Here is a 14,640-nt window from a genome sequence, read left to right on the forward strand (position 1 = left end):
TAGTGTGAGGCACGTACAAATGAGGGATGTAGGCTGGAGGGCTGAAAGACCAGCTTCTGGACTGCTGTCTCGTTGGAGGGTTGCCAGCAGGGACCTGCAGTGACTGCATTGTTCTTCGATAGACCAGCCGAAAATGGTCTCAGCGAAGGCATGTCAATGTGGGAACGGACTCGAATGATGAATTGGCTCTCATAGCTCTTACTTCGGCCAGGCTGAACCGGTCAGGTTGACCTTGCCTTATCTGCATGCACGTCGCCACGCATCTGCGCAGCCTTGCTGGGCTAGCGGCACACTAGGCTGCCTTCGGGCGGGAGTCCTCATGGGCTTTTCGCGAGTGGAAGCCTTCCATAATTGGTCCAGATTACAGTCTGCGACTCTGGCGGAAATCTATGTATAATACACCGCAAGCCTGGGCTTATCGACATCGCAACAATCATCACAATCGAGCCTCATCCGTTTGAAATACATTCATATTAACATAAACATTTTGCTCACTTGCAGCAGGAAATGAGCTGCTGTTCACGTTGCGTATTATCAAATGAACGAGAGCACAGCAGTTTACTCTACCTACTTCCCATCTGGATGGACACTGGGGGATGAACACGAGCCTGCTCCTTCTCGGCCTCTAACGCCGGCACTACCACCAATACCCAAACCTTGGACCGATACTCCACCTAGTGTTCCATCTCCAGCGCTCGTGATCCCGGTGGACCTGAGCCACGCGAATTATACATTCTCAAAATACATTAGCCATTTCCCCTCCTCCTGGACCCTCCCTACATCGTCCTCGCCCTCGCCATCACCATCTCCGCATAGCCTTACACCCTCCACATCAGTGCTGAGGGTAATAACGGATGAACGGAATGACCATGATATGAGCACTGAGAGGGCAGCCTGGTGTGGACCACAAAGCCAGACCACGTCAAAACAGCGAACCGCCACAGCGCACGACCTTGGACCCAAGATTGCGCTATGGCGGCGGCGGCGGCAGGTAAAACCACAGACCTTCCCGCCCGCACCCGACAATCTAGAGAACTTCAAAAGGTCGCTTTTCGCGCAACTGCCTCAAACTATACAAGAGAATATGCGGAGGGCGGAGGGAGAGGATGATTTTAACAAGATAGAGCGCATTGATACACTGAGAACACCATTCGGAGCAGGGATTCGATCGGACCTGATAAATTTAGAGGCGGGAAGCAGTGATGTGATGAGTAATAGCCGTTCGGATGAATACATTGGAATAGAGAACAGTGGCTGGTATGAGGATGGATCTGGGGACGTGCCGCATCAGGCTCTGGCTAATTCGGATGCATATTCCACACGAACTGCATCTTCAATTGTGTCATAACAGGAATGATATAAGTTTGGAGTATATAATTCATCGAAGCCCAAGACGAGCGTTATGATCCCTGTTCTCAGGCTTTAGGCCGTTTCTTTCATGTCCGCTCATGCTGTATAGTTGAAGCAAATACCTAACAAATAATTCATGACAAAGTACGAAACTTGAATACTCATTTTTGCATCTGCGATATCAGATCCGCCGACAACCCTTTGCTAATAGCCATGGGCGTCAGGATAACTTTCTTCATCAATGGATTTATCTTCAAAGAATTAAAATAGTCAACAGGTGAAGAGTATGTGGCTGCGAAGGCTGACAAATAGTGTAAATAAGCTGCTATGGCTGGCCCAGTTTGCTTTTCGACGTCTTTAAAATCATCTATCGTGCGAAAGCTTTCTAGAGTCCCTGCATCTAATAGATTGCAATTAAGGAGTTGCTCGATCGAGACAGTTGTTGGAACATCATGNGACGGTAGCCCAGGAGGGGGATGTGTTGACCTAGGCGCACTGCGGTGGAGGAATTGTTCAATGACGTTCTGAATTTTTTCGTTCTTCCGCGCCCCCAGATAGACTTCTGTTATATGATACACTAGGCGCTGGAATAAGTGCGTTCGAAGTTGCTCCCGCTTGGTACCGCGATCACGCATCAAGTTAATGATGACTAAAAAGCCTGGTACTGGGTAGCGAAGCATAGATATTTCTTCATTCCCCGCTTCGCCAGGGTCTAGTAGTGCGCGGTTGGATATGATCGTATGGAGAGATAACTTACGCTCTCCAAGTCCACGTCCCTGACCTCGTGAAAAGGATGAACTCAAAGTTTCAGGAACCTCCGCAATCTCGGATAGCTGACGTTTAGCCCACTGGAGGGCATCGTGATAAAGCGATTTGTCCTCAGGAGAAGCGCTTCGAACCCTATTCATCTGAATCATTCGATCCAGAACGGCGATAAACAGCGTAGGTAAGTCGGACCTACTAAACCTCCCCTTCAAGGCAACATCCAGGGCCTCGAGCCAGGTAGCTTGGTTTTCTTTCACCGAGACCAGACCTAGGGCGCCAGTTATGTTTTCGGACAGTGGAGATCTGCAATTCCGAGCAAGATACAGCGCACAGGCATCACAGCAGATGAAGAAAGAAACTATGTCTGTCTCCGCAAAATTACTCATAGCGAGTGGAAATGCCAGCGCTGAGTAAGATCCTTGACGGGGAAAGTTGGCGGTTGTGATTTTTGGGGCGGTCTTAAGCAGGATTGCCAAAATCGATTCTGTGGAACAGAGCATACAGCGGCCAGTAAACTCAGATTCAGGAGAGCGGAGACGTCTTTTGAACCCTGGAAGATACAAAACATCGGGTTTACGAGCTTCAACATTCGACTTCGACTTTAGTAAGTCACCCAAATCCGGCGTGTTCTTGTAGGAGTCGTCTTCGTAGTCATCCGCTGTGGACAGTTGGCTGGCGCGCCATGATGAGTTACGTTCACGAGCCGGTAACTTCGTCTGCTTTTCAATTTCCGACACCTGAACTACAGACTTTTTGCTCATGCGTTGTAACACTTGATTCGTCTTGTCTGTCGATACTCTGGCCTCGATATGGTGATGGAAAATACCTTGAAATTCACGCCAATTTGCTTCATGAGCCTTGCGAAGGTCAGATCGGCACTCTTCGGTTTCCTCGTTGTTATCTCCATCTTTCAAGCTATCTAGAAGCCGTGTGACTGCCTGTTGCGCCTTCCCATCAATATCAGGTCGATCTTGCGTCAACTGCGGTATTGGCTTCTGCTGTGACAGGAGCCAGGCCTCGAGCTGTTTGCCAGTTCCTCGTGTTATCTCGGCCATGACAATAGACTTGAGGTTATCTTCATTCTTAACGATTTCTCTAATAACTTCAGGATCTGCCTCTCCAGAAAGAACGTCCTTCACTGTAATTACTAGACCATCCTGCAGTGCCAGTTCGTCCGCGCCAATCTTCCGTGGCGGTGCGATTTGAATCTTAGAAAGATCCTCGTAGCGGATGCGTGGCAGCTCTGCCCAGGCGGTATACTTGTTTATTGCAGGCTGAGCGTACGATGAGCCTGACTTCGGTAGTAGTTCCTTAAAACAACCTTTTGCTTGCATGACTGAGAGCATTCCAGTTCGAATGTCTTGAAAAAGGAAAAGGCAGTCTGGTGCCACGGCATAAGCTGCAATTCCGACAGATATATTACATGTTTCTGGGGGGCCGCTTGAAGTTAACCCAAACACAATGACGACACATGCGAGGCCGTGCAAGCCTAGCTCTGCTGTCCTCAATGCGAATTCCTGAACAAGCCCGTCCTGGACCTCTCCGTCCGTTAAGAGGAACCATAACCCACAAGCTTTAAGAGCTTCAAGAGGCGGGCCAGAAAACAGTACTGATGGATTGGTTCCGCCGCCAGAGGTCAGATCCTCCATCGATGTTGACTCTTTCGGTAAATTGATGGGGTCGAGAGCCTCATCGGACCATGGAAGAAGGCGAATTGGATTGTCATTCCCAGGCGAGAGTAAGCTGCAAATCTGTTTTACTGCTCCGATCTCCTGTTCAAGAGTCGGTCCCCAGGTACTCCCGGACTTATCGATCGCTACACAAATCGGCAAGTCCCTCAAATTTGGGAGACTCGATGGATGTGGCATGACGAATTGCGGGTAGGTGTTAGCCGCTAGTGAGAGGGTCTCACCACAATGCTTACTATAGGAGTTGATTTCAGACTCAAGGGAAACTTGAGACCTTGTGAGGTGCTTTGTCAGGTACTCGTAGTCCGTTGGAAGAGACTTGACCGACAAGAAGTCCCAATTTTCAGACTCGCCGAGAGATGCTTCTTCGTAAAAGTCTTCCCCTTCAACTTGTACACGGTTCGAGTGGAATCTGGTGCTGGGTATATCGTCAAAGTTCTCGAGGTCCAGGTTGCCAAGCGAATCTCTAGATATCCTGGGATCGTCTTTGCCGCTTGTCTTCTTTGAGGAATCTGCGATACTTGCTCTGTCTTCCAGATCGTTTCCTACGTGAGATAGGGAGAGGAAAGCTAACGATTTAAGATGTTCGGCAATGTGTTCCCAGAGGAGCTTGTACGGCCTTTCTCCAATGCGCTTCTCAATGTCCTGTGGGACACAGTCGCAAAGAGGACACACGAATGGATCTCTGGTTGCTATCCATCGATTTCGCCTTATGCGTCCCTGTAGTTGTGACGGTGTGAGCTTGCTCCCGTGGTCAGTCTTCAAGTGATTGACAAATGCCATCTTTTCGTCAAATTCTGGGGGCTCGGTGCTAGGCCCAGGGTGATCGGCGTCGCAATACCATCTCTCCGTGTGGATCTTCTCTGACCAATTCATGGAGTGCCGCGTCTGCATATGATCCATCCAGTCTCGCAGGCTGGTGAAGTACTGAAAGGGCTCAATGCAATCCTCGGAAATGCAGACGTAAGGCTCGAGGTCTTGGTCAATGTGAGTACTGGGGATGTCAGATGCTTCAATATAAAACGTCAAGAAATGTTAATGCGTACTTCCAAGCATGTTTCGTCAATATCAATGCTTCCAGCGGCGTAGCACAAACGGCGCAGGATTGATATCTTTTCCCGCCCTTTTGCTTCGGCTGCGGTGGGTAGTCGTCTTCATTGCCCTGGCCATCTCGAACAGCCAAGCCCCCGCCGATAGTCGTACTCGAAGGGTTCCCCTTCGTTCGATTGAGGCGGACTACAGTAGAAGGTGAGACTATAGAAGGAAGGGCCTTAGGACCTTGGATGGCTTTCCGCTTCTTGGAGGCCACGTCCTCGATTAACACCACCGGCGAGTTAACCTCTTCCTTAGGCCCGTCTTCATCGTTCGTTGGTTCCTCGGAGTTATCTTGGTTCTTCCGTCGGTAAGCAAGCTTCTTGTTGTGCTCTTGCAAATACTGTAACGATCTTCCTCGTACGTAGATAGAAGCGCCAAGCTGGCTGCAAAGACTCTTCCTTGCGTGGGGGTACCTTGTCTGCACAAGCAAGCGGCACAACGACTCGTCCTGTGCATCGCGAGTTCCTTGCCTCAATCGATGACTCTGACGTGCTGAACGCCGTATATTCACCGACAGAATGAGAAGTCGGTCTATTGCAGCTTCAACGGCAGGCAGTCCGGGGCTTGTTTCTGAAATCTCTTCGGCGGCGTCGCTGCCGTTTACTGTAGACATGTCAGTGCATTCTCGCGACTTAGTAAAAGAACGAAGTTACCCCATTTGAGATTTGCCTGAATCATGTACAGCAACTCAAGCACCATGTCTCTAATATCCTCATGGGGAGTTAATCGGGCATCGAGAGATGCCCTTGGCACTGCGAAAGCACCGACGTAGGCTGCCCATTGGTTGAATCGTCCGCGCAACTCTGCTATCGCCAGGTAGTCTTCTCCTGTACCGTCTGCTATCTCGAGATAATGTTCGAAATGCTTTGAACAGAGTTGTGCAGTGTCGTAGATTGGCTGGCTCGGCTCGTGGACTACGGAGTCCTCGTGCGTGCCTTCGCGCCGCGGAGAGTCACCCATTGCAGAATGCGGCAAAGCTTGTTCCAGGCTACCAAATCATTGCGTCGCTGAGCCTTGAATTCACTTTCGGATGCTAGTTTGAGAGATGTCGGTATTGAGATGTTGGCAGAACCATTAATTCGGATTTGCCTGATGCTGTCTGGTCGAGCTCGACAGCAGCACGCAGTGAGATGTTCGCGCCAGCCACGTAGGGTACCTCCCCACTGCGTGCACGGTCCCACTCAATGCACGGTTTTTCCTCACCAAAATTTGCCTAAATACACCTTTTCATACCACCTATAACTTAATAGCCTTTTAATAGAATTTTATAAAAATTTAAATATAGCTTATTAAATACTAAAACTATAATTTTATATAAAAATATTATAATATATTATAATATATATATACTTAAAGTTAGGTTAAAAAAGTACTTTTTTAATAAAACTTAAAACTATTAATAATATTAATAATAAAGCTATTATATAGCTAGATTTTATATATATTTATATTTATTATATAAATAAGTTTTTTTTAATATATAGGTAACTGGCTTATATATATAATTAGCTTATATATAGTTCTAAAAATTAGGTTAAAAAATATTTTTTAATGCTTATAACTTAATTATTATAATAGCTATTAATATAGACTTTTTAATATAGCTTATTATATAGAGGGTAAAAGCATTTATAAAATAAAAGTTAAGAAATATTATTGGTTATAATATAAAATAAAGAAGCTTACTTTTAATATATACTAAAAACTTAATTATTATATTAAATATAATAATAGGCTTAAATATATTTTTTATACTTAATATTACTTATAATAAAGTATTTTAGAGCATTAATTTATTATATAAAAACTTTATTTATGATATAAATATATATAGATCTAACAGGAGGACATTAAAAGATACGCTTTATTTTAGCTGCTTAAGGACTAAATTGTAACGGAACCTTGTAGCAAGAATTACGATAGGCTCGTTAATGGGCTAGGTGTGTAGGTATTAGAGTAGTTAACAACGTAATAATAACTGGTGGAGTGGTTGCCCAACAGATTAACTCTAATTATATTCTAAGAATTACTATAAGGAAGGAACTATCTAGGTAGGGACTAAGGGTCCTTAAATACACAACTGTACTCCTATAAAATCCTTCTTGTACGTAATATACGTGATATATATATTATACATACGTTCCCTTTGTCGGGAATAAGGCAAGCGGTCGTCACGTATCGCCGCGGCACTAGCGTAGCAAGGAGTCTTAAGCTCCTCGCCCTTCCTCATTCCAACAATAAGCTTTATTAACCAACATCACTGTAACCTACTCGAGTAGTCATTATTGGTAAGTCACCCTATATAACCAACACTAATTAGTGGTTAAATACACAGTCAACCATAGAGCAGCTAGGTTTTCGAATAGAAGAGACAGTCTCGTGCAGGGGTGCCATATACGCTCATATGGAATGGATTCCGGCGATACTATGCTACCTTAGACTTACGGAAAACTAGTAACAGAAGTGTTACTGAGTACTAGGAGATACCAAGTTGCGTCTATCACGCAGAACAACCACGTTTACGAAGATTTAGTCGAGTACTTTAGGTCAGAAGTGTCACTGAACCTACGGTCCCAAGTTAACGTCCAAAACGCGTCAAACGACGTCCAAAACACGTCGAACAACATCTTAAATTGCCTACCTCTTGACAGTAAACCTACAAGATCCTACAAAACCGAAAATCCTACCTACCTTCAACATACGACACCCCGTCAATTCTGCACCTACCATAGCGTTAACCTATCCAAAGAAGTATGAGAAGGACATTAACCCGGAAACATGGAATACCGATATAATTAACTTTGTAAATGCTAAGCAACAGGACCTAAACGGATTCTTATTACACCGTATAGCGTACTACAAAGACAGCGAATATAACGGTACTATGCTATGGTACTATATAAGGGAGGACTTTATTAGATGGATAAAGAAAATATAGGCTTATACAAAGAAGGATATTGTATAAGACTTCCGTAACTTCTTACGGGAGTACGCAGTGTTTATACCTATAGATGGGGGTGCTATTAGAGACAATATTTAGGAGCAAGTCCTTAACGCAGAAGAAGAGCACAAATGGACTCCATAAGAGATTAAGATTAAGCACCAAATACGCGCTATAAAGAATAACTCTTAAGGGAATCCTAATAACGGACAGCCACAAGCAACACTATAGCAGCAACCTCCGCAGCAACTACCACAAACAACCTCAGGCTATCAAATGCCTCAAGCTACTGTATCTCAACCCGTGCCTTAAGCTGCCGTATCTCAACCCGTACCTCAAGCTCCGCCCCACCCAAGATTCTCAACCCTATTTAACTCAAGCGCCAAAACGTTTCCTCTAACCCCTACCGCGCCTAGACAACCAGCACAAAAAGCCAGATCTATAAACGATATCCCAACCCACCAGCAACCTCCGCAAGAACCTCCGCAGCAATCTCTGCAGCAATATCCGCAGCAATATCCGCAGCAATATCCGCAGCAATATCCGCAGCAACCTCCGCAGCAACCTCCGCAAAAGCTTCCGTAAAAGCCTCTGCAACAACCCAGATCTACAAACAGTATCTTTAATCAGCAGCAATAGTTACCTATTCCTCCACAAAGATTCTAAGACTCCTGCGGTTCCCAAAGTAGCTACAGAGGTAGCTACCAGCGTGATTTAGACAGGGAGTTCTTATGGAGGGTACCGTAAAGAGAGAGTAATGTAGGGGGGGGGGGAGCGGTTGGAACGGCACAGTCACGCAGGCAATCTATAAAAGAAAGAACTGCCAGTATCTACGGCAGCTACAAACCCGATAACTATTGTAACTAATATACCTACGAACCAACCCTATAACAAGACTCTGTGCCGATCTGCCTACGGAACCGACCCTACGCTAGCACCGTTCTGCTATATACCATCAACAAACCAATAGCGCCGCTATGCCTACTATTACGATACTAATCGTGCCTATACGCCTACGATTAACCGACCGACTAATAGACAAGCTCTATGCTTAACCACTATCACTACCGCCGCTGGTACCGTACTACTACCTAAACAAACTTTTACTGCTTCCACCTGCAGCTAAACCAATACCTTACTGCCTTCCTACAGCGCTACAAGCACAAAAAGAAGAATTGCTAGAGGCTCAATATTACAATAGCAACAGTTAATAGGCACGTACTATACGCTATTAGGGCTTGGCAGAATTAAGCAGAATTTAGCAGAAGTCTATAGCTTGGCAGAATTCGGCAGAATTCCATAGCGTGGCAGAATATGGCAGATTGCGGCAAATTGCGGTCTCATAACTAGGCTTAATCGGTAGGCGTGTGCAAGGTATTACGGGGTGGTCTTATAACACTACGCTAGTTAAGCAGTATTTGTATATAGATGGCAACCATAAAAGAAGAGTTGCCAGTGTCGGGAATAAGGCAAGCGGTCGTCACGTGTCGCCGCGGCACTAGCGTGGCAAGGAGTCTTAAGCTCCTCGCCCTTCCTCATTCCAATAATAAGCTTTTTAACCAACATCACTGTAACCTACTCGAGTAGTTGTTATTGGTGAGTCACCCTATGTGACCAACACCCTTTATACACTACGTATACTACGTACAATATTATATAACTCGCTTACTATTTTTTATTATATAGTTCTACCGGCTCTATCCTAGACCGTACCTATATTAACCAACTAGCTTCTTCTAACTCTTCTCTAAGTAGTCGTAATATTATACTTAAAGCGTCCGTAACACTATCTCCCTTCTCTCTATCTTTATCCTTAAAGATTCCAAATATCTCTAAGTTATTTACTAAAGGTGTAATATCCATCTAATTAATTTAGTTAATATTATTACTTATTATATCTCCTAAGGTTTCTAAACCTCCTTCTTCTTTATAAGCACAATGCTATACTCGCACTATTGCTAGCATACTATCGCTTAGTGAGATAATGCCGTCTTTATATTCTTGTTGTGCGAAAGAGGGGTTAGTTTATGTTACGTTGGCGAGTCCTTCCTCCTAGCAACCCTTTTTATATTTAGAGTGCACCAAAGCGAATATTTATTCGTCCTGTAATATTTACTCTATCTCTAACACTAAGTATATATATCCTATTACTCTTAATAGTCGTTAAGTTCCCTAAGTAATTTGTTATAGGGTTTTATATTTAATCTGCTGCTGCAAAACTTAATAGTAAGCTATTATAGGCTCTTATTAAGCTTAAGCGTTCTTATAATGCGGAACAGAAGGCCCTAAATACTTATATTATAGTATCTACCCATCTTCTATATCTTAAGAAGGTGCATAAAAAGGTCTATTTTAAGGAGTAGAAACTTATAGAATAAGGTCTGCAGGAACTTGGTAATAAGAGAATTAACTCTCTTCTTATAGTAAAGGAAATAACTCTAAGTAATTCAGCAGTCGCTCTTTCTAGGTCCCCCTTAGGTAACTTATTCTTTGGCGATCCTTCTTTATTAATATTACCTAACCTATTTTCCTCTAATACTCCTATACCTTTCCTATAGCGTTCTTTAAATTCTCTAGTAGTTTCTAGGTAGTCTTAGTATAGCCTATCTACTTTACTTTATACTATATTTCGTTATCTATATCCTTATAGCTAATAATCTTTAAAACTTGCCATTTATCCTCTTCTTGTCCTCTATACGTCTCTACTTCGTAAATTAATGGCTTAATATTCCCGCGTGCTAGCTCTAGCATTATAATATGCTGTATAGGGTAGATTTTTATCTTGGCTAGTAGGTTTAACTTAAATATAGCTAATAAAATTTTTTACGTAATTTTAAAAGGTCCTAGTCTGACGTAGTCTAACTTCTTACTTAGTCGTTAATTTTTGAAATTTTTATATAGTAGCCATACTTTATCTCCCTCCTTAAGATCTAGTCCCTCAGATCTCTTAGCATTGTAATATTTTTTTATTCTCTATTATACTACCTTAGCTGTTTCTATAAGGTTTGTATAAAGATTTATTAAAGTCTCTATTCTTTACTTAGCTGTGCTACTTGTCTTCTTTACTTAATATAGCGATAATAATATTCTTAGCTTATATCTATAATTCGCCTTAAATAGTAAAGTACCCATTCCTTCTTGTGGTGTTATATTGTATATAAACTATATAACTAGTAACAATAATACCCAATTATTCTGTACGTAATTAATATAATGCCTTAGATACTACTCTAGTATCTAATTCAATCTTTCTGTTTAACCGTCTGTCTGCGAATAATATACGGTAGAAGTTGCTGCTTAAACTCCTTGTTCCGCCAAAAATACCTCCTAAAATTGTGACGGCTCGAACCATTGAATAAATGTCTTGACGTAGACTTGAACAAATGCTTCTGACAAGAAGCGAACGAATGCTGTATTACGAAGATATCAAGGTGAGGAGCAGAAGAAGGTGGTGAAGCCACGTCTAAATACACAAGCCAAGCCTTAAGCGAACCCCTGACTAGGTGACGCGCCCCAGCGCCGTCACATCACCCCCCCCTTCGAAAAAAAGCCTGCCCTCAGGCGTCATTCTCCAGATACTTGTATACAGTTGTTGCTGCAGGTGGGGCAGCAGGAGTCAGTAGTGGTGCTGCAGGCAGAGCAGTAGAAGTCGATTATGGTGCTGCAGGAAGGCAGCAAGGTGTTGGTTTAGCTGCAGGTAGAAGCAGCAATTGTCCGTTTGGGTAGTAGTACGGTACCAGCGGCGGTGATAGTCAGTCGAGCACAGAGCTTGTCTATCAGTTGGTTGGTAGATCGCAGGCATATTGGCGCGATCATTCGGTTAATAGACTGTTGGCGTAGCGGCACAGTTGTTAGTTGATAGTTCGTAATAGCATGCATATCGGCGCTATTGTTGTCGTCGTGATAGCAGGTGTAGGATGCTATCGTTGTCTGGTATATGGCAGTACGGTGCCAGCGTTATATGGATTGCAGGCGTATAGGTATAATTATTCGGTCGGTGGATCGTAGGCGTATTGGCGCGATTAGTTAATTAGTTTGTCCTAATCGATTTCGTTCTCGAAGCTCGTACAGCTCAGTATTAGTTGGGGTCGTTCCTCACAGACAGTATCTGAGTATTAGTTGACTTCGTTCCTTATAGCCTGACAGTTCAAATAAGTGCCTAAGAAGGCTTGAACGCAGCCAATAGCTCAGTATTAATCAACGTCGTTCTCGCAGATAGTATCTTAGTATCAGCCGAGGTCGTTCCTCACAGACAGTGCGTGGCTTAGTGTCAGTCGAAAAAGGATCTCCGTAGGCTATCGGCACGGCGTTGTTAAAGGTAGTAGTACGGTACTAGCGTCAGAGACATACGGTCGGTCGGTTGTTCGATCAATCGGTAGGTAGACGTACGCGTTAGGTTAATAGATATGCGCGTTGCCCGATCGGTCGGCGAGTTCGTACGGTCGGAAAGAGGTTACCGCTCGGCATGTGCTTCCCTATAGCATAGGCGGCCGTTTAGTAAAGAGAAGAGAATAAAATAAAAAGAAATATGAGGGTGCCTGCACGGTGTAGGGAGTAAGCTTCTCGCAACCTAGCCACCATAGGACTTCGCACGAGATGTTTACTGTCCTTGCGGACGACCTAAGATACTACAGCCTGCATATAACTGGGGACCTTAATATAATGTGACGGCTCGAACCATTGAACAAATGTCTTGATGTAGACTTGAATAAATGCTTCTGACAAGAAGCAAACGAATGCTATATTATGAAGATATCAAGGTGAGGAGCAGAAGAAGGTGGTGAGGCCACGTCTAAATACACAAGCCAAGCCTTAAGCGAACCCCTGACTAGGTGACGCGCCCCAGCGCCGTCACAAAAATACTGCTATAAATCTTAGATCTCTATCCAATATAATCTTGCTTAGTGCTCCATATTTTATAAATACTTCTTTAATATAGATTCTAGCGATATCTTCTGCTGATATTTCTTCTGTGTATACTATAAAGTATCCCCACTTTATAAGCTTATCTATTATTACTAAGATTGCGTTATAATCTTATCTGGTAATAGGGTCTCTTAACTTTAGTAACTTAATAATAAAGTCCTATAATATAACCTCCTATAGTCTCTCTAGTATTTTAATAGGTTATAGCCCTCCGTATAGCTTATGCCTTATTAGTTTATTCCTTTAGTAATCTAGATATTCCTTAGTAACCTTCCTAGCTATTCTCCAGATTCCGTTAATAATGTATTCCTCCTAGAGTCTTAACACTAAGCCCATAGCTCCGTTGTGTCCTTAAGTTAGTCCCTTATAGAAATCTTCTATAAAGTGCTCTGCTATGCTTCTTAGGATATACTTTACTTCTTAGTTTTTGTATATATCCATCTATAGATCTTCTAGTTATACTTTTAGAATTTTTTATGCCTAAAAGCTTTCTAGTATCTCGTAAACTTTCTCTAACTTATCTTCTTAAGTTGCTGCGATTTTCGGATAATTGTACCTAATTAGTCCATTTGTATCTTTTTATAGTAAAGCCCCTAATAGCTTCTTGTTATTTTATAGTTTAGCTTTTTAACTTAACGTATTGGCTCGCGTGTTATCTATACCCTTAGTGTACTAAATTTTAAAATAGTATTCTATAAGTATCTCTGCCTATTTAACCTGTCTCTAATTAAGCTCTTTCGTTATTAGGAACCCCGTTAGGTTCTTATAATCCGTTTTAACTATAAATAGTTTCTCTATGCCTTACAAGAACGCTCTCTATCCCTTTAGTGCTGTAACTATACCTAATAACTCCTTATTATAGATTTTATAATTTAGTTCTAGTGGTATTATCTTCTAACTATAATATGCCACTAGATGCTATCCGTCTGGATGCTTTTATATAAAATATACTCCTAGTATAAAGTCTGATGTATTTATTTCTATAACTATCTCTAGTTCTAGTTAATAGATCTTAAGAACTGGCTCCTAGGTAAATAACTTCTTAACTTCCTTAAATAGTTCTTGTTATTCCTTTCCCTATACCTATAGTTCTTCTTTCTTTATTAATTGCGTAAATGGCTTAATGTCCTTTAACTATTGCGCTATAAACCTTCTGCAGTAATTGCAAAACCCTAGGAACGATTTTAACTGTATAACGTTCTTTAGTTCTTACCAATTTACTATAGCCTTAATCTTCTTTAGATCTATACTAAGTTGGCCTAGTTTAATAATAAATTTAACAAAATTAGTCTTCCTGGTGAAGAACTTGCATTTCTTAATTACTACTAGCATCTGTTCTTCTTATAGTCTCTTTAAGACCCATTTAACGTGTTCTCTATGTTCTTCCTTAGTTATTAAGTAAATAATAATATCGTTAAGATATNCTATAACAAATTCATCCAAATATTCTCCTAATATATTGTTAATTCGCTTTTAAAACATTACTAGTACGTTTATAAGCCCGAATTATATAACTAATAGTTTATATAGTCCTTCCTTTGACCTAAAGGCTACTTTCTATTTATTACCTTCCTTAATTCTAATCTAATAGTACGCCTATCTCAGATCTATCTTCGTAAAGATTTGCGCATTACCTATTCTACCCCAAATTTCGCTAATTAAGGGTAAAGGATACCTATCCTTTCTAGTGATGCTGTTTAACTGTCTATAGTTAATACACAGTCTTAGTTTACTATTTTTCTTTAGTACGAACAGTACTGGATAACCCGCTAATAACTACAATAGTCTAATATATCCCTTTCGTAAGTTCTCTTAGATAAACTCTTTTAGTGCTCTACCTTCCTCTTTAGTAAGCTTATAGATTAAAAAGAACCT

General features: G+C 42.3%; 2 protein-coding genes across 2 annotated transcripts; one reads left to right on the forward strand and one right to left on the reverse strand.

Moving 5' to 3' along the window:
• Positions 1-414: 414 nt before the first annotated feature.
• K441DRAFT_110270 (uncharacterized protein) lies at positions 415-1,429 on the forward strand. Its single transcript, XM_067639950.1, has one exon. The coding sequence runs from the start codon at positions 539-541 to the stop codon at positions 1,346-1,348; it is 810 nt and encodes a 269-aa protein (XP_067504264.1). The 5' UTR covers positions 415-538; the 3' UTR covers positions 1,349-1,429.
• K441DRAFT_659665 (uncharacterized protein) lies at positions 1,016-5,993 on the reverse strand. Its single transcript, XM_067648574.1, has 3 exons — positions 5,552-5,993; positions 4,850-5,501; positions 1,016-4,797 (listed from the first exon to the last, which is right to left on the reverse strand). Exons 1-3 carry the CDS (start codon positions 5,856-5,858, stop codon positions 1,512-1,514), a joined length of 4,245 nt encoding a protein of 1,414 aa, XP_067504265.1. The 5' UTR covers positions 5,859-5,993; the 3' UTR covers positions 1,016-1,511.
• Positions 5,994-14,640: the final 8,647 nt, after the last annotated feature.

The sequence above is a fragment of the Cenococcum geophilum genome (assembly GCF_001692895.1).
Source record: "Cenococcum geophilum 1.58 unplaced genomic scaffold K441scaffold_20, whole genome shotgun sequence".
NCBI classification, from domain to species: domain Eukaryota; kingdom Fungi; phylum Ascomycota; class Dothideomycetes; order Gloniales; family Gloniaceae; genus Cenococcum; species Cenococcum geophilum.